This window comes from Cebus imitator, unplaced genomic scaffold (assembly GCF_001604975.1).
Source record: "Cebus imitator isolate Cc_AM_T3 unplaced genomic scaffold, Cebus_imitator-1.0 Scaffold106, whole genome shotgun sequence".
NCBI classification, from domain to species: domain Eukaryota; kingdom Metazoa; phylum Chordata; class Mammalia; order Primates; family Cebidae; genus Cebus; species Cebus imitator.
Window position 1 is genome coordinate 2,812,330 of NW_016107421.1, and position 20,547 is coordinate 2,832,876.

General features: G+C 48.3%; 1 protein-coding gene across 13 annotated transcripts in view; it reads left to right on the top strand.

Moving 5' to 3' along the window:
* AGAP1 (ArfGAP with GTPase domain, ankyrin repeat and PH domain 1) overlaps positions 1–20,547 on the top strand; it is a 617,831-nt gene that overhangs the window by 243,755 nt on the left and 353,529 nt on the right. For all 13 annotated transcript variants that reach the window (XM_017537733.2, XM_017537728.2, XM_037741753.1 and 10 more), the window contains one exon: positions 4,123–4,257. In XM_017537733.2, coding sequence (XP_017393222.1) covers positions 4,123–4,257 — 135 coding nt within the window. The remainder of the gene's footprint in view (positions 1–4,122; positions 4,258–20,547) is intronic.

Sequence of the window (20,547 nt, forward strand, 5' to 3'; positions counted from 1 at the left end):
CCGGTGTGCTGGCGGGTTTGTGCCTGTAATCCCGGGTTCTCTGGAGGCTGAAGCAGGAGAATCTTTTGAACTTGGGAGGCGGAGGTTGCAGTGACCCAAGATCGTGCCACTGCGCTGCAACCTGGGAGACAGAGGGGGACTCCATCTCAAAAAAAAAAAAAATAAATAACTAAAAGCATTTTCTCAGCATGCTAGGTGGCAGGTGTTAGAGTTGGGCTTCCTGGAGAGCACCTCCTCACCTTTTTTTTTTTAAGCATAACCGGAGTGTGGAGTGGCCACTGGTTGCTCTCTCTCCTGAAGCCTTCAGACCCGGAGGCAGGTTTACAGAACAGAGGACGGATTCTTTATGCCTAACGCGCCCTCTAGTGTTCACCGGGAGACAAGGCCGCACCACCAGAAAGTTCTTGGTTCTTGGTTCTCATGGGAATGCAGAATTGCCGTATTTGAGGTGGTCCCTCGAAAATTCCTAATCGTGGTTTAAAGTGGGTGCTCACCCAAAGTAGATTCTGCTGAAAGCTGCCTTGAAGTCGAATAGAGAAGTTCCAAATAAGCTCCCCTTCCCGCAGGCCTGACTGTGGCATTTCTGAGCAGAGTTTTTTGGGGCTGTGTGTGTGTAGGCACCGCTCACAGGCTGCTCAAGCCCAGGAGCTTTGATTTTAGGACTCAGGAGGGCCTTTTGCTTAGACTCACTGTGAAAAGTGGCAGCGAAGTTCACAGTCTGGAAAGATCCTCTGCCATCAGTCAGTTCTCTGAGTTCGAATGGTGTTCTGTCAGTAGGTGGGGAGTGTCTGAGACCCCAGGAGCCAGGACCACACACTTCTGGGTGTGACCGGCTGCAGGCTGGGTGACCTTGACCCCTGGGACTCTGGTGGGGTTAAACACGGATTCCTGGAAGACACTCAATGCATCCATGGGTCTGTGATAGGCGTCTAATGTTGGCTGCTTTTGTTCCTCATATTTTAATGTGTGACCGGTGTTCCAGAGGCCCTGCCTGGGTCTGCCTACCCCGTCCAGAGGCCCTGCTCTGTCCCTGCCCTGGAGGCAGTGTATTTCTATGAGCCTCCTGCCTGAGCTGAGTGACACATTGAGCTTCCTACTGGGCCGGCTACTTAAGACTCCCGAGAAGCCCTCCTGAAGTTGAAGCCCTTGGGTAAAAGTACCCCCTTTTATTCCTTGAATTCCACAAACATCCATTGATCAGATGTGGGAAGATGGGCTTGAAGGCCACAGGAGAGTGTCTGTATGCATGAAGGTGGCCTCCAGGGAGAGCAGGTCAGCCGGCCCTGCGACCTCCCTGCGTGCAGGACTCTTCACATGTCAGCTCCAAGCCACACCCCAGGTGAACCAGAATGGAAACTTCCAATCAGGGCCACACTCCTCACCTGCGGGATGCTCTTGGTCTTTACTTAGACTTCAAGGAGCACCCCAGAAGCCCTATGGCAGGAAGCTGGCATGTGCGTAGGCTCTGAGGGTCCCTGCTCCAACCGCACTTGCGTCCTGCATGCAGACTTGCCCTCCTTGAAACCTGCTTTTGCACGGACTTGGCTTCCTGGGATGCCAGAGACAAAAGAGGGACCAGGTTGTCCAAGAGGGGGCTAACATTTCTCTTCCTGCCAGTTTAGGGTAGGCAGCATTAGAGCTCAGAGCATGTGGGATGGGAAAGAACCGAAGAGGAATTAGGTTCATTGCCAAGGCTGCCTGGCCTGGGGTGAGGCCTCCACCTGCTGACGGGAGGAGCAGCTGTGCCAGCAGGAGCACTCTCTGGGCACTAGTCAAGGACTGCACGAATGTTCATAATCGGACAAGATGGGACTGAAGGAGGTCGTCGCTTAATGTTTGTTAAACAGTTTCTGTTTTAAAGATGTATACATTAAATTGATTTGAGGAGAAGCAGGATCTGTAAAAAGCTACAGAGTTAAAAGTGGAAGGAAAAACGAGACAAGTATAAAACTGACATGCAGATTGCGAGTGCAGAAGCCCGCAGAGATGTCCGTGGTGCACCTGTGAAGCCGAAATTTGACAGAAACAGAGTGACCGTGCCACTGAGGATGGAGGCCATGGGTCAGGGTCACGTGGAAGCTGGGTGGATGCTCTGTGGCCTGTGTTTTCAAAATTGTCCTAGAGCATTGAAACATCATGGATTTCCTTTTTTAACAATTAAAAATAAATGTTTGCACTTTTAAAAAATACTTTTTTCCTTAAATGTTGTGAAATGCAAGTAGAATTTACTAATTATCCAGAGAAGAAGGCAGGATGAAGTGGCCTTTGACTGTATCCCTGGAATGGGGTGCAGCCTGTGGAGGCTGGACTGGTCACTGTCAGCAAAGAACCCTAATTGCAGAGTACACTTGCCTTCCGGTAACAGAGAAATGTCAGCCCAGATCTATGTCATAGGACTAAGAAAATGGTATATGAGAAAAGAAGAAAACTAACCAAATTCCTCAAGGTGCCTCTCTTTAAATATACTTCGAAGACTGGAGTTGCCATCTGCCCTTCCTCCTCAAAAATAAACGAAATGTGAAAGGCGGTCGCTGTGTTGTATAACTGTACTGCTGTTTCTTTGGTAGAGAAATCCCGTTGGTGGATTTTTGTTTAAAGAGTTGTTTATTGTTTTCTTTGGCATAAGAGCCTTCAAGCCCTATGAAAAAGATTCAGGTTAGAAAACTGTCTCTTGAAGCCTGGGGATAGTGGTTCACGCTTGTAATCCCAGCACTTTGGGAGGCCCGGGAGGGTGGATCATTTGAGGCCAGGAGTTCAAGACCAGCCTGACCAGCATGGTAAAATACAAAAATTAGCTGGGCATGGTGGGCACCTGTAATCCCAGCTACTTGGGAGGCTGAGGCAGGAGAATTAATTGAACCAATGAGGTGGAGGTTGCAGTGAGTCAGATCGCGCCACTGCACTCCAGCCTGGGCAACAGAGCAAGACTCTGTCTCAAAAACAAAAGCAAAACAAAACAGAAAAGAAAAACGTCTCTGAAAAGTCCTCTTTTCCCTAAGCCTCATGACTGTTCACGTTCTGCCTCCTCATTTCTCTGTTCCATGTGCCACTGTAACTCAAAAGTAATGGAATGAATGGGGCCGGGCTGGGGGTGAGGAGTCCTGGCAGCTGAGCTAAAGAAAAAAAAAAAAAAAAAGGAGGGCTCTGTTTCTTTTTTAGGAAACTGGTGCTGGTGGCATCTCTGTGCAGCTGCTCGAACGTGCCCTGTGCACACATGACTTGGATTGGGGGAATCCAGGTCACCTGTGACCCTGAAGAAGTCCATTAAAACCTCAGGGGACTTGCTGCACTGCTGTGTCCTCTGCTACGGGGTCCCCTCTCTGCGCACACCTCCCTCCCACCCCTCTGGGCCTCATCCCTGCATCTCCCTCATGTACACCAGGTGCCCTGCCGCCCTCTGCTGCACCCCACCTGCTGTAGATGAGGGTTCCCTGACCACTTACTCCAAAACCCAGGGTCACCCAAGCCTCCTGACCTCTTCGCTGCATCACTTAGCAGTGTGGCCGTCTCACATTCAGAACCATTCATCACATGCATCTTCATTTCCTGCCTGCCTCTCTGGCCAACTAGAATGTCTCTCTGATGAGAGTGCAGATTTTCTCTGTTTCATTCACTGGGGTGTCCCTGTGCACAGAACAGAACCAGACCCCGAATGGGAGCCCAGTGAGCATCGATTAAATGGGTCAGTCTAAAAAATGGACAAGTGACCACACGTGGAAAAATAATGCCGGTGCAGGAAATACGGCTAGCCACCTGCGTGGTGCGCAGAAGGGGACCTATACATAGTGACTTTGTGTGGGTTTTTTTTCTTCTTTCTAAAGCATGTGTTCTCTAGATGCATAATTAAGTCTTATTCCTTCTTTCTGAACATTTTAAAATTTCAGTTTCAAAAGCTCTCCTGTAAAACAAATTTCTACTCGGGAAGTTTAAGTTGTAATTAACTTTCTCTGATGTTTGAGTGTTATTTGGGAGGCAAACTATGCCCTGCAAACTTCAGATTCATAGCATAATTACATTTGCTGAGTAAGGACCGGTTTTCTGCGACGTGGGGAGCGTATGTTGTGGGAAGTAGTTACAGCTGTCATTGTCACCGTGCCGTTACTTGTTGCTCTTCCGTTCCAGATGCCATAAGTTCCACTAACCCGAGGGTCATCGACGATGCCAGGGCGAGGAAGCTCTCCAATGACTTGAAGCGGTGCACGTACTACGAGACGTGTGCCACATACGGGCTGAACGTGGAGAGGGTCTTCCAGGACGGTAAATGCGCATTGCTGGGAATACCGTACAGGAGGCACTTCGAGAAATCAGTCCTGCCTGCCCTTGTGCATGTGGGTGGCGGGAGGATGTCACTGCCGGGTGGGCAATCGTTTTGAGAGCACTGCATTCCAGAGGTGATCCTCAGGTATGTTTCATAGAAAGTGCTGCGTTCAGAAGAGACAAGATGTGGCTTGTGAACAGCCTGGCATAGGGTCTGTGTGTCATCTGGGTGGCCTTTTTTTGTACAGGAGAGAACATTTCTTGTGCTCTGTAAAACTTGTCTGTGAGCCATTTCTTCATTGTAGTTGCCCATTCTTAATCCAATCCCGTCCTTTAAAACACTTTAAATATTTGATAGGAGGCTTTGAGGAGAGAATAAACTGAAGGGACACAGAGTGTCAAGTTTAGACCCCCTCCCCCCGCACCAAAAAAATAAGATGGCACTCAGAGCAGAGAGTGAGGACCCGCCTTTGGGAATTGTTTTTAGGTTATTTTATTCGTTATTGATCACCTGCCGTCAGGAACATCCATAAATCAGAGGAAATTCTCCTGGCAGAGCCTGAGTTTCTGTAAGGGGTAACATAGATGTGGGTAATTGTAATGCCAGACACCGCTCTGAGAGCAGGACCTGGGGAAATGCCTGCAGCGGGCAGAGAGGTAGTGTCACCCTGGGATAGGAAGGGCCGGGGTCAGCTAGGACTGAGATTTCTAAATCCAGTCTTTTCTTGTTGGACGCTTGGGAGAAGCCTGGTTCTGGCAGAGGGTCCCATTGCTGGTGGGAGTGGTGGGAATCACTTGTAGAGGCCTCTCCTCATCTGGTTTAAAGCCATCGGGGCAGAGCACCTGTCACCTCTCCGGTGCCATGGGCGTTTTCGGGAGCAGAGCAGGGCAGCCACGCCCGGGCTCTGGGGAGAGTGTCGAGCCGCTCAGAGGCGATGGAGGGCACGCTGTGCTCCGCCCCTGAAGACAAGCTGTGAAAGCAGTGACCGCAGGACTGTCCCTGGGACTTCCTCCAAATGGGCAGCCTGTGTTTTCCTTTTAAATGTTTCAGTTAGTCTTCAGATGAAATTGTAGGGATTCTATACGCTCACTGTTCAACTGACTTTCAAAGATGACACCAGCTCTCACACTTCGCGTTTTCTTTCCTGAAGCAGTTGGGTTCCTTCCTAAGCCTGCCGTCCCTTCCCGCGCGTCTCTGCCTCTCAGATTCTTACCTGTTTTTCAGCATGTCGTCCCTAGTTGGTCCTTCACCGCTTACGTTTCTTCTTGCCTTTTCCAGTGCCGATGCCGAAGGAGCTCAGGGTTCCCCTGAAAAGCAGCGCAAAGTCGCTGGGGTCCCACAGCCCAGCCCCTTCTTCCCCCCACTCAACATTTATCCCTGGCCTCCTCACGCCACTTCTGTCATGAGAGCATCCTGTGGGGAGCAAACCTCATCCATCACAAGCCATGCGGGCGAACATTAGTGAGACAGACTTGGAGGAACTGTGCAGGGAGCCCCTCAGAGCTCTTGTGAGAGGTGTACCCTAGCAGAGCAAGGTCAGTGTCGGCCACTGCACAGCCGAGGCCCCTGTGAATGTGGAAGTAAAGCATTGTAGACGAAGGGTCCCCGGACTAGGGCCCCCGGGCCCATGCATGAGGCCAGCTGCCTGTTTTCATAAACAGACTTTTCTTCTTCTTCTTCTTCCTTTTTTTTTTTTTTTGAGACAGAGTCTTGCTCTGTTGCCCAGCCTGTAGTGCAGTGGCATGATCACAGCTCACTGCAACCTCTGCCTCCCAGATTCAGGCAATTCTTGTGCCTCAGCCTCCCCAGTAGCTGGGATTACAGGCACACACCACCATACCTGGCTAATTTTTTGTATTTTAGTAGAGATGAGATTTTCACCATGTTGCCCAAGTTGGTCTCAAAGTCCTGAGCTCAGGCCATCTGCCCCAGTGGCCTCCCAAAGTGCTAGGATTATAGGCATGAGCTACCAGGCCCAGCTGTAAACAGACTTTTTGTGATGCAGAGCCATGCTTTGTGTGGGTGGACTGCAGAGGGTTTGGGCCGCTCTCCAGCTGTTACAGCAGAGGTGAGGGTCTTTGCAGCCTGCGAAGCCTGGAATATTTACTCTCTGGCCCCGTTCAGAGAACTTGCTGGTCCCTGATGCCTGATTGAAGCTCAGTTGTCTGGATAAGTTTAGTCTCCACCAGAGTCTCGCTCTGTCACCCAGGCTGGAGTGCAGTGGCGGAATCTCCGCTCAGGGTTTCACCATGTTGGCCAGGATGGTGTCCATCTCCTGACCTCGTGATCCGCCCACCTCAGCCTCCCAAAGTGCTGGGATTACAGGCATGAGCCACCACGCCCAGCCAACTCCTTTACTTTTATATTTACCATGTGAACATATACGAGTTTTCCATAAATTGATGAATGCTTCTTATGAAAATGTTATAAATTAATACTGGAGGATGTCAGGATGACGTCAGGTGCCTTCCTGCCAAACAGCCTGTCTTTGTTCATTCTGGCTGCTGTCACAAGGCCCGGTGGCTTCTACAGCAAACTTTTCCTTTTCCCAGTTACGGAGGAGGGGAAGCTCAGCGTCAGGTGCTGGCGTCAGGTCCAGCCGTGTGCTGTATGCCTAAGGCCGTCCTCTTGATGGGCTGTGTACTTGAGTAGTAAACAGAGGACACAAGCTCTTGCCTGTCCCTTCCCATAAGGGCACTTAACCCACCACAGGTCTCCACCCTTGTGACCCAGTCACCTGGCAGAGGCCCTACCTCTTATCCTCCGGGGGTCAGGATTTCAGTGTAAGAATTTGGGTTGAGTTCCATACCACACCCAGCACGTTCAAGGCAGAGGACAGGCAGCCACTTCTGTGTTGGAAGTGTTTCATTTTCTTCAGGTTGGGGGGTTGGCAAGCGGGGAATAAGGACTGACTTCTAAATATTGTTATTTTGAAATAGATAAAACATTTCCATTGTTGTGATCAGTCATGTCACACCTCACCAGGTGATGCCGTGTTGAGTGTCTGTTTTCACAGGCACGGGAGATTTCCATTACAGTTTCATATTTTAGAGATAATACATTTGAATTAAGTATTTGGATTTCGGCCAGGCATGGGGATTCACGCCCGTAATCCCAGCACTTTGGGAGGCCGAGGTAGGCGGATCACCTGAGGTCAGGAGATCAAGACCAGCCTGGCCAACATGGCAAAATCTCATCTCTATTAAAATTACAAAAAAAAAAATAGCTGGGTGTGGTGGTGGGTGCTTGTAATCTGAGCCACTCAGGAGGCTGAGGCAGGAGAATCGCTTGAACCGGAGCAATTACAGTGAGCAGAGGTTGCAGTGAGCCGAGATCACACCACTGCCCTTCAGCCTGGGAGACAGCAAGACTGGGAGACAGAGGGAGACTCTGTCTCAAAAAAAAAAAAAAAAGGTATTTGTATTTTATGGACTCTCAAAAAGGAAATAACCTGTGATGCTACAACTTGTGACTATTGCAATTTCTTTTGTCCTTAAAATATTTTCATATGAAGATACATCTTTAAAATAAAATCAGGGTTACTCTGCATATTTTATATAGTAGTTATACAATATATGGTTTCTTATGTGCATATATATTTTCACTTAAATCACAAACACTTTCATTGTTAGTGATAAAAGTCGTTGCTGAGTAGGAGCTTTATTCAGTACTTAGCAATCCTTAATAACAAAGTGAAAATCCTCAAGGACAGTTAAAGATTGTAAGGTTTATATAAAGTGGAAGAAATTGAGGCTCAGAGAAATTACATGGCTTGACCCAAAGGCACACAGCCTGGTCTGGATCCCCCATGTCACTAAACCACAGCACCGGAACATTTTGTCATGAAAATGGAAGTAAATCAGGTCCCTGGGGCCTCAAGAACACACCAGCCTTGCCAATAGGTCTGAGGAGGGCCTCGAGGGTGATGCGCCCAGCCAGCAGGGCCCCTGCCTGACTCTGCCTTCTTTTTTTTTGCCCCAGGGCTTCTTTGTTTATTTATTTATTTATTTATACATTTTTTGAAATGGTGTCTCAGTCTGTAGCCCAGACTGGAGTGCAGTGGCGAGATCTCGGCTCACTGCAACCTCCACCTCCCGGGCCCCTGTTCAAGCAATTCTCATGCCTCAGCCTTCCGAGTAGCTGGGGTTACAGGCACGTGCCACCATGCCCAGCTAATTTTTGTATTTTTAATAGAGACGGGATTTCACCATGTAGGTCGGGCTGTTCTGGAACTCCTGACCTCAGGTGATCCACCTGCAGTAGGCTCCCAAAATGCTGGGGTTACAGGCATGAGCCACCCATGCCCAGCATTTACTTACGTTTTATACCTATATATGGTAGAAAGAGAACATAAAGGAAAAGCGCATAATTTCTACATAATGTTTGGCTTGTAAATAAAATTTAAAAAGCAATCTAGGTGCTTCTGCTCCCCCTGCAGGGTCCGCGCTTCTGAATGGCTCTGTACCTAGGTTTGTTTAAAAGGCCAGGGACCTGCACTTTGCTTCTTTGGCATTTGACTTCTTATTGCCTTGTAACAGTTGTAAAAATGAATGGGGAAATGTTGTATTACTTTTCCATTAACTTTTGTAGTCCTGTTTACTTTTCTTTCATTCATGCGGTTCCCAGATGGCTGCTGGCAGGTGGTTTTAGGTTTTCGGAAGCAGGCCAGCAGGCGGGTTCGTGGGTCCACTCACTGGCTCATCTGAGCACCAGCTTCCCACCCACCGTGCGTCTGACTGGGGGCTAGAGGCGGATTGGGGAACACAGAAGGGTCCCTTCCTCCATGAAGTTAAGGTCCACCAAAGAGGGTAAACATCAAACATTCACCCAGAAACATGACCTTGTGTCTTGCGCAGGGGTGCAGAAGAAGTGTGGCAGCCCAGGCTGCTTTCTGGGTGTCCTTCCCGGCAGCCCGGGAGCGTCCTCGCTTCTCGCCGGCGAGTTTGGGCGTCTCATGGGCAGGGTGAGCTGGCTCCCCAGGATGGTTTCTGCTTGACCTGGGCGGCTGAACCGGACCGTGGCCGTGGTTACCCATCTGTTTGCATTCTCAGTAGAGCCCTGGGGGAGGGAGACGCTGGGAGCTGCGCAGGCTGGACGTGTGGGCTTGACACCTAGGGTCTTCGGGGGCTGCACAGGGCCCTTGTTCCTGGGTCATCCCACAGCCAGCAGCGCTGCGCCTGCCAGACTCTGTGTGGCTCTGTCTGCTTCTTGCAGCATCTGGGAACTGGCCTGTTTGCAGGTTTTTCTATTTTTTAAGTTAGAATGGTGATTTATCTGTTTGGCATTATATTTTTTGAAAGTCCCTGTTCATTTGTTCTCCTAGGGCCTGGACGAGGGGGAACACAAAAATGAAGTTCATTCCTTGTAGGGGTTTTTGAGGTCATGCGCTCCTTGTGAGAATCTAATGAGATCTCTGCTACTGCGATCCTTCCCCTCCTTCCCTCCCTCCCTTTCTTCTTCCCTTCCTTCCTCCTCCTCCTCCCCTTCATCCCTTCCTTTTTGAGGCAGGGTCTCTGTCACCCAGGTTGGAGTGCAGTGGCACGACGTAGGCTCACTGTAACCTCCACCTCTCAGTTTCAAGCAGAGCCCTGAGGGAGGGAGACGCTGGGGGCTGGGCGGGGTTGACGTGTGGGCTCTGCCTCCTGCGTAGCTAGGATTACCGGCGTGCACCACCATGCCCAGCTCATTTTTTATATATTTAGTAGAGTTGAGTTTTTGCCATGTTGGCTAGGTTGGTCTTGAAATCCTGGCCTCAAGTGATCCTCCAGCCTTGGCCTTCCAAAGTGCTGGGATTACAGGCATGACCCACTGCACCCAGCCTACCATTCTTTTTTAAAGAGCCATTTCTCCCACTTCGTATGAAGAATCAGCTTTCTGCGTGGCAGCAGCTCTCCCGGACAGACAGAGGCATGTCTGACATGACACTGTAGTCAGGTCTCTGGAAGGTCAGGAAGGGTGTGGGGTTGGTGACAGGGTTTTTCAGCCTACATGCTAAAAGGTCACCTAAAATAGTTATAACTTAGCTACAAAAATAAATGCCCCTCCCAGAAGGTCACATTCAAGGTGGTAGCAGGCCCTGTGTAGGTAGCGACAAGGTCGCTTTGAGCATCGCACATGCATCTTGGGAGGAAGAGCGGGCTCGGCCTCTGTATCCTTGGAGATGTTGTGTTCAGCACTGTGGTTCCCTGCAGCTGCGTTGTGGACAGCGTGCATGTAGTCTGTCTGCAAATGCATTTGAGTTTCTCGTCTGCCTGAGTAGCATGTTGGTAGCTTGTTCTGCGGGTGGCAGTGCCCTAGAGGAGCACAGGGGCCTGTGTCCCGGCATCTGTTCAACCTCAGTGGGAGACAGGGTCAGGTTTCTGTTGTTTGTTTTGACGTTTAAAGACAGTACACCCTAACTTTTACTGGGCATAACATATGATTGTTAAATTATGTTATCTTTGTAGTAGGTGTATGGCGCGTGGGATTTTAAAGGCCCCTGATAGCTAAAGAAAGAGGGGTTTCCCCTTCATAGGGGATCAGGAGTCTGATAGCTAAAGAAAGAGGGGTTTCCCCTTCATAGGGGATCAGGAGTCTGATAGCTAAAGAAAGAGGGGTTTCCCCTTCATAGGGGATCGGGAGTGTCACCTGATGGTGGGACGAAGAACTGTTTTCCTTTCTTCTTCTCCAGGCAGCTTTATGCCCTCTCCCTCCACCCCCCCTCGCCTAGAAGGAGCTGATAAAGATGTGTCCGAGTTGTAGGCAGTGTTGTTTTATATATGGATTGTGTATTTGCATCCCAGCATGTTTTGTATACAGCAGGGGTCCCAGTCAGGCCGCACAGCAGGAGGTGAGCGGCTGGCATGTGAGGGAGCAGGACCACCTGAGCTCCACCTCCTGTGAGATCAGCCAGCATTAGATTCTCCAGCCAGCACCAGCCCCGTGTGAACGGCACGTGTGTGGTATCTAGGTCATGCGCTCCCTGTGAGAATCTAATGCCTGACGATCTGAGGGGGAACAGCTTCATCCTGAAACCATCCCCGTCTCCCACCTGTCCCCCAACGCCTGCTTCCTGGAAAAATTGTTTTCCGTGAAACCAGTCCTTGGTGCCAAAAAGGTCGGGGACTGCTGGTATATGGAATTTAATACTCTTGCATCATTTTCTGAACATCCTAGTCAATTGTTAAATCCCAATTCAGGGCATCCCATTGTATATATGATATGTACTGGGCTAGGCATGCTCCCCACCAAAACTTCAACAGCTTCTTAAGCGTGTATTCAGACGACCATAGGAAAACCTACATGCAGAACTTTGACTCTGATAATAGTTGTTAGACCAGGTCAAGGTCCATGTCAGAGAGGTAAATTGCAAATGATCATCTCTCTGCTGCACGGTCTCCAGGGCGAGTTTGGTGATCTCACGTAGGAGACGTTTGTCCTAGAGCAGACCTGCGTTATTTGTGTAGGGAGGGACAGTGGGTTCTAGGTGTATGGGAAAGCCAGGCAGGGGTGCTGGAAGGGCTCTGTGTGCCAGGTGCTAGTGTGGCCACAGCCTTTTGGCTTCTTAGGGCTTCCTCTGATGACATGCTGTGTACATTGTCCTGGCCGACAGGTATTGATCTGGCAGAGTAGGTTCTGGTCTAGGCAAATCTATGTCGGCCCTTTGACATCATTGTCCCTAGCTTTTTATGTTTGTGTTGCAATTAACGTTCTGGAAAGCACGTTTATAGAAGCCATTTCATTTGTCCCTTCCGGGTAACGGCTCACCTGGGCATACCTAACCCATGCTGAGAGCCCGAGCTGGCAGAGGTTGGGTGACTTTACCAAGGTTGTGTGGGAAGTCGGGGAGCCTCAGTGTGCTCTTGATCCTTTGCTTCCAGAGATTGAAATCCTGGTGTACTGATGGGCTCAGTGGCTCACACCTGAAATCCCAGCACTTTGGGAGGCTGAGGCAGGCAAATCATGAGGTCAGGAGTTCGAGACCAGCCTGACCAACATGATGAAACCCTGTCTCTACTAAAAATACCTAAATTAGCCAGGTGTGGTGGCACACGCATGTAATCCCAGCTTCTCAGGAGGCTGAGGCAGGAGAACTGCTTGAACCCTGGAGATGGCAGTTGCAGTGAGCCAAGATCGCACCACGGCACTCCAGCCTGGGCGACAGAGTGAGACTCCATCTCAAGAAAAAAAAAAAAAAAAAACCTGATGTACAAGGAACCCCATCTCACATTAAATGTCTGCAGCTGCCAGGTGCTAATTACAGGAGTATCCAGAACAAGGGTAGCTGTGTAACAAGCCCGTTTTGTGACCTGTTGCTACTCACGTGTCCGTAAATGTAACACCCATCTGGGCCTTTTCTCCTGGTTCCTGCATCATCTTGGACCATCCTGTTTTGCTGACACCACAGTCTTTGTGCTGTTAAAAGATACATCAGTTAGGCCTATTCCATTCTTTCCTGAAACCAGATTAATTTTCATTGTCAAAGTGGCCTGTTTTTTGTTGCTGTTTTTTCTTTTCTTCTTTATTAGATATTAGATTGGAATTAGTGCATGTGTGTGTGTGTGTTAGCAAAGTAATACTTTAAAAAATAAGATTTTTTTTACATTTGAAAGCAAGCCATGTATATGTGTACGTTAGACACTTAATATATGTTGAAAAGGTGAATTAATGAGTCATTGTCCATTTTTTAATCACTCCTGGTAGTAACCGATAATTATATGACGATGTCACGGCTTGTGAAGCAGGATAGTGGATCTTATCAGGCCTAGTTTGCAGCTGGGACGACACTGTTGGAAATGCTTCCTCTCAGATGCACATGGAGCAGCTGGCGGCGGTCAGGCCAGCACGTCCGGTTTCTACCGCTGTCTCGGCTGTGCACCTGCGCCCATCACTGTCCCCCTCTCTGCACCCCTACCCCCTCGACACATTGAAAGTCGTATTTCTAAGACTTCCTGGGACAGAAGGGTGGTTGATGTGTATCAGGACTGCATGAAAGAGGTTCAGCTGCATAAATTACACTTCGTGAAGGGGTTTCATATTTTAGCATTTCCCAAGAACAAAGATGACGTGGAAAAGGTGACCTATGTGAGGCTGTGGTAGCAATGCACATAGGGGTAGGGGGCTGAGCAGAAAGCAGTCTTCACCTTTCCCTCGAGTTAAATGATCAAGTTATGTATGGCATGCTGGTTTGGTTTTGTTTTGAGACAGTGTCTCGCTTTGTCACACAAGCTGGAGTGCAGTGACGCTGTCTCTGTTCACTGCAACCTCTGTCTTCTGGGCTTAAGCGATCCTCCCACCTCAGCCTCCCATGCAGCTGGGATTATAGGCGTGTGCCACCACACCCAGCTAGTTTTTGTATTTTTAGTGGAGATGGGGTTTTGCCACGTTGCCCAGGCTAGTCTTAGACTCCTGAGCTCAAAGCTACCCGACCACCTTAGCCTCCCAAACTGCTGGGATTATAGGCGTGAGCCATGGCACCGGCCCTGTAAGGCAGTTTTGATGCTGGTTCTGGTGTCATTAGCCCTAGGGTCGTTGATGTCATTGCCCGGCAGCCTCTAATGTACGCCATCTGGCGCATGTGAGGAGCTGCAGATTGTCCCAGGGCTTCTGATCGCCCATCGGATGGGAGAGGTACCCACCTGCAGTTGACTGTAGGGAGACTTGCGATTCAACCCGTCGGTGGGGTGTGCGCGTGAGGAAGACGCCTTTATGGGTTTGTGTGGGTCTTTCTCTTAGGCTATATCCCTGGTTTATGTTTCGATGGGAAAATACGCAAATGTTTGATAGTGATCGTTTTTATGAAACATGGTATTGCCAACTCCTTTCTTCATGTGCATTTTCAGATTCAGTTCTTAACCAAAGAAGCTTTTTCTGTAACAGAGTTAAATTATAAAATGAAATAGTGACTTAATTCCAAAACTAAAGTAAAGCTTTTTTGTATAGTAAAACATACATTCAGGGGTTTAAAAAAATCCAACAAAATGAAAAATGCTTTTGAGTTAGTATTTTTATTAAAAAAATTAACTTGAGTTGAAAAATTCTTACTCTTCTGAAGCTCTAAAAGCACATGTTTCACTGATGAGCAAAGTCTCTGGCACATGAGCTGAGACAAAAACCTTCCAGACGCACTCAATAAACACAAATACATAAGGTGGGTCAGGCATGGAGACTCACAGCTGTGATCTCAGCACTTCGGGAGGCCAAAGTGGGTGGATCACTTGAGGTCAGAAGTACGAGACCAGCCTGGCCAACAAGCCAAAACCCCCGTCTCTACTAGAAATACAAAAATTAGCCAAGCTTGAACCCAGGGAGTGGAGGTTACAATGAGCCGAGATTGTGCCACTGCACTCCAGTCTGGGCGATGGAATGAGACTTCGTCTCAAAAAATAATAATAAAATAAATAAATACAAATGTATGAGAGACAATTCGTTACAAAGCTACACTAAACATTTTTCAGCACTAATTTAAGAATGTGCTTGAGGTGATTATCCTTAAATCGTCCAAGTGTTTTTGAATATTATCTCATGATTTCATTTTATAAATGTGAAATCAGCTCATTTCTTTTTTGGAGTTGCCCCTTCCTTTCATTATGATTTCTTAATTGAGAGAGGGTCTCGCTCTGTCACCCAGGCTGGAGTGCAGTGGCGTGATCTTAGCTCACTGCAGTTTCAGAGTCTTGGGCTCAAACCATCCTCCCGCCTCAGCCTCCTGAGTAGCTAGCACTACAGATGCATGCCATCATGCCCAGCTCATTTTTCAAAAATTTTCGTAGGGATTGGGGGGGGGCGGTCTCGATTTATTGCCCAATCCAGTCTCCAGCTCCTGGTCTCAAGTGATCCTCCCATGTCAGCCGTCCAAAGTGATGGGAAGGTGTTAGCCATCACTCCCAGCAGCCTGACTTTTAAAGGATTCTCTCTCAGACTGTCGGGTTAGATTTTGCTTGACACCAGCCATTCAATATGAAAATGTATAGGTGGGGGAGGGAATATCTTCCTTATCATTGTGCTCCGTATTGCACAGATCGCACCTGCTGGCCTTACCAGTGTGGAGTCAGGTATGAAACAGGAGAGAATGACATCGAAGGAACCTATAAGGAAAGGAATTTTTATTCTTTCATAATAGCAGGGAAAAGGTATCTTAAAATCTTAATCAAGGTTGCTAATACTATAAACAACCAGAGACAATGAACAAATTTTTATGTAGTAGTGTTGTAGAATACTGTGTTAATGGAGGCTGTGGTCTCTTCCGGCAATTTCTTACCCTAAGTCTGGGATTTTTCCTGCTGTGCTTCTCTTACTGGAAATGTTCAGTGTGCACAGATGCTCATACGTGTTCAGAGAAATGCCTGAATTAACTCTCACGCTGCCAACATTAGATCATTAAACACACTATTAGCAAATGTTCTCTATTTTGATTTTCATGTTAAGACTCATCTCTTTTGCTCATAGAATTAATTTTATCAATGACATAGAAAATGGTTATTTTAATACTTTTCTGCACTGCAGCATCATAGCTGTGTTTTGCCCCAGGACTTCTCTCTAATGACTTTAGCCAGCTTGAATTAGCTTGATGTATCATTAATGCATACAAATGGCTTTTATTTTTGTTCATAATCTGTTCATAATACCACGGCATTCTGCTCTTTCTAATGTTTTTAAAATGATTAAGTAGTGATGTACTTTTTGACCTAGTTAACCCTCCGTGGAATCTCTGATCAAAAGAATAAGAGAGTATTACTTAAGTAGGATAATCAGAAGTTGTTACAATCTGTAGCTGATGTTTTCCAGGTCTGTTGAAGTCTTTTGTAATATTTCCTTTTCCTTAGAGAATATGGATACAGCCACAGGGTCCTTTTTTCTACGTAGATGTCACTCAGGGGCCGCCCACATACCACTAGGTTGTCAGCGTGAAAAACAGGGAAAAGTAATCCTTAAGTTCTTTAATCTGGGAAGGTGTGGCTTTGTCTCATGGACTCTGATATTTTTTGCATGGTACTTGCAGGATGAGCCTGACCAGGCCCTGGCTCCAAGAGCATGTGAGGAATTCGGGCTCCGAGCAGATTGTGGGCATCCATAAAGACTGGGCTCTGGAATCTGGGGTTAGTTTCTGTATTGAATGCAGAGCTGCTGGAAGCATTGTGAGGAGCAGAGTGATGCACCTGCAGCCTTATCAGTCTTCCCTGATGGAAGCAAAAGTCAGCTGTGAAGAGTGGATTTCAGATTTGTTTCTCTAAAAGAAAAATAGGCCAGGTGCAGTGGCTCATACCTGTAATCCCAGCACTTTGGGAGGCTGAAGCAGCTGGGTCACTTGAGGTCAGGAGTTCAAGACCAGCCTGGCTTTGAACTCCTGACCTCAGGTAGAAATGGGGTTTAGTAGAAACCCCATCTCTACTAAAAATACAAAAAAAATTAGCTGGGCATGGTGGTGGGCACCTGTAATCCCGGCTACTCAGGAGGCTGAGAAGTGGTGAACTTCACAGCGGAAGTGCCGTGCTTCCGTAAGCTCTTCCGACTGGTTGGTAGGCGCTTTTATTAGCATGTGGGCACCTTAAGAGACAAATATCTGAAGTATACTTCAAGGGGGGCAAAGAGAAAGCAGAACTCCCAATCCCCTGAGCATGGCCCCCGCTTAGCTCTACGTTGTTGGTGCTCTGAGCGGCTTGAGAACGCCTCTCTCCCCTCCATTTGCACACTCAGAAGCTGAGTTCGGGGAAGAGCTATGGCCTGCAATGGTTGCTTCAGCTGCTTCCCCATTCCCTATGTTTATTCCTTTTCTGCTTCTCCTCATTGTCCCCACCAAGGACTGGGGACCTTGGTCATGTAGACTAATGTTTCCCAGGCATCTAAAGCACATCCCCTGCTCTGGTGATAGAAGTCTTTGTTAATCCATGTGTGAAATATCAAGATTTCAGAAGTCAGTCACTGACAGGTCACTGCCACAACAGTGAAATAATTAAAACCCAAACATACCTCCTCATCTCTGTGGCATCCTAGGTCGGCTTGCCTGCCTGCATGTTCCCACACCGGATGGGGGCACATGGGAGCACCTGTGGGATGAGGGTACCTGGAAGCATCCGTGGGATGGGGGCACCTGGGAGAGCCCATGGGATGGGGGCACCTGGGAGAGCCCATGGGATGGGGGCATCTAGAAGCCTCCTTGGGATGGGGGCACCTGGGAGCACCTGTAGGATGAGGGTACCTGGAAGCATCCGTGGGATGGGGGTACCCGGGAGCACCTGTGGGATGGGGGCACCTGGAAGCACCTCTTGGATGTGGGCACCTGGGAGTGCCCATGGGATGGGGGCATCTAGAAGGCTCCATGGGATGAGGGCACCTGAGAGCATCATGGGATGGGGTACCTGAGAGTGCCGTTGGGATGGGGGTTATAGGGGAGCCTCCATGAGATGGTGGGTACCCGGGAGCGCCCATGGGATGGGAGTACCTGGGAGTGTCTGTGGGATGGGGTCACCTGGAAACACCCATGGGATGGAGAGAGGTACCTGGGAGCGCCCGTGGGATGGAGGCATCTGGGCATGCCAGTGGCGGGCTGCTTTGCTTTCCCCATGGGCGCTAGTCTCACACTGTCCCCACAGGCCTGGCCCCTCCAGTGGGAACATGTGCCTGTACTTTTTAGTCAGACATAACTAATCAACAGCAGTCCAGCCTAACAAGAGGAGCTACACAGTGTTCGTTTGGGGGATCATCTGGCTCGCTGCTGTGTAATCAGTCCTGGTGCCGTGAGCGCAGCCAAAGGGGGGACCGCACCACGTGTTCCTTCTCCCTGGGCTGAGAAATCACCTCCCCGCTAAATGTTCGGCGGCACTTTGCCTCATACATGTCTACTTCCGCAGGAGGGGCTGTGACCCGTCCCCAGCCAGCTGTATTCCAAGTGCAGCCACAGTATGGTCTGTGAATTCTGGCGTTTCAGAAAACTCCCTCATTTAATTTTGTGTGTAAACTGTAAGAAAAAATACTGAACTCCGACACAGTCATCTGGATACTAGGAAATACTCCCCTGCCTGCACCAAGATTTCATTATTAAATGAAAAATCCAAGGTAGCGCTGGTGTTTCTGTCCTGACCTATAGATGTGTAGAATTTCAGGACTGGAAAGACTGAAACTGCATCTAGCTCCACCCTTCCCTTCACAGGTGGACAGGACTGATCTTGTCAGAGAGTGTGTTTAGTAGCAAGGCAGGTGCTAGAAATTAGGTCTGGGTCTTTGGCTGCATGGTTTTTTTTTCTTGTTTTGTGAATGTTGTACTTAGAAACCATTGTTTACATTTAAAAACTCTACTGTAGAGAGCCAAAATGCTGTTTTAAATTATATTTTTAATAAAATTTAAGCCATTTTAACGCCGAGGGTTCTTGGGTTAAATGCAGTATGATGATCAACACAGATTAATTTTTGTAAGCTAACTAATAAAAACTCATTCACACAGCATTTTCTGTAGCAGAATATGTAACAGGACGTTGGATCTCTGCCAAGGTCTGAGCTAGACCGACCACGTGGCCCATGAAGCACATTGTATGCATTCAAGTACTGTTGTAATTTAGTAAACTGCCACTAGGGGGCACCGAACGCGCGTCTAAGGATTATTCTTATGCACCTGTTTTTTCTTTTCGCTGTCACCATGGAGAATACAGACATAATAAAACTAACACACTGGTTTAAGAGACCATTTCGACCTGTAATAAGATACACTCCATAAAGCTGTGAAGTTACTGGATCAGCAGCACGAGTGCAGAAGTAAAAAAAGTTTCATTTACTGGAATGAGGAGGAGAACAAAATTATAAAGATCAACTTTTATATTCTGTGGTTAAAGAAGTCCACATTCTGTGGTTATATATTCTGTGATTTTTGCCCTGCATGTAACTTTACAGAAGAAACAAAAGTTGGCCAACGATACAAAGATTTTTCTTATTTTTTTTTTTTCTCTTTTTTTGAGGTGGAGTCTGGCCCTGCAGCCCAGGCTGGAGTGCAGTGGTATGATCTCAACTCACTGCAACCTCTACCTCCTGGGATCAAGCGATTCTCATGCCTCAGCCTCTCGAGTAGCTTGGATTACATGTGCATGCCACCATGCTGGCTATTTTTTTTTTTTTAGATGGAGTTTCGCACTTTCACCCAGGCTGGAGTGCATTGGCACAGTCTTGGCTCACATGTTGGCCAGGCTGGTCTCAAACTCACCCGCCTTAGCCTCCCAAAGTGCTGGGATTACAGGTGTGAGCCACCGTGCCCTGGCCTGCTGCTTCTTTATGGAGTATAATCAAAGGACTTACTATTTAGCCCATCATTCTCTGTTGCCCGGGCTGGAGTGCAGTGGTGCAATCTCGACTCACTGCAACCTCCAACACCCAGTTGAAGCAATTCCCCTGCCTTAGCCTCCTGAGTAGCTGGGACTACAGGCACTTGCGCCATCGTGCCCAGCTAATTTTTGTATTTTTAGTAGAGACAGGGTTTCACCCTGTTGGCCAGGCTGGTTTCGAGCTCCTGTCCTCAAGCATTCCATCTGCCTTAGCCTCCCAAAGTGCTAGGATTACAAATGTGAGCCACTGTGCTTGGCCAGCGTCTTTAGTTTCTTGAAGGTTTTTTTCTTCTTTTGCCTCTTGGTTTTTTTCACCTAAGATACAGGGCATTTCCCTGCTAGTGTTCATTTATTTATTGTTTTCCCTCTTTATTTTCTCCCATTACCTAAGATTCATTTGAATTTGAGAAATTGTAGCATCTTAGATTAGAACATTTTCAATTTCTATATTTGTAAAATGGGACTAACTGTATTTATTTTCAGGACCTCAGATGAGAAATATATCCAATCACAGACTCAGTATTGTTTTTCTGGGTATTTTCCCTCTTCTGGGTTCTTGGTGCCCATCCCCCGTAGCTCCATCGCACAGTCCTGTCGCTGCTGCCGTGGGGGCCGGGCGTGCCTTTTGTCCCTCAGTCCCCGGACGGTGCGTGCCAGGAGCACTGCTAGGATCAGTGGCAGGTGTTGCAGTCCCTCGTCACCTGCACACAGAGTTGGGTCTGTCTCTTCAACCCACGAGAGCCAGGACATGCCTGGGCTGCTGACCAGGGCGTGGCCAAGTCTTTTCTGCTTTGAGTTTTCTTTTGCCTCTAATGGCAAGGTTTGCATGATCTTCACCCAGTTGCAGAAAATTGTTAGCATTGCATCACTGGCTTATGCTACTAAACAATACTTTCAAGAATTGGAGTTGTGCCGGGCACAGTGGCTCACACCTGTAATCCCAGCTACTCAGGAGGCTGAGACAGGAGAATCACTTCAGCCTGGGAGGGGGAGGTTGCAGTG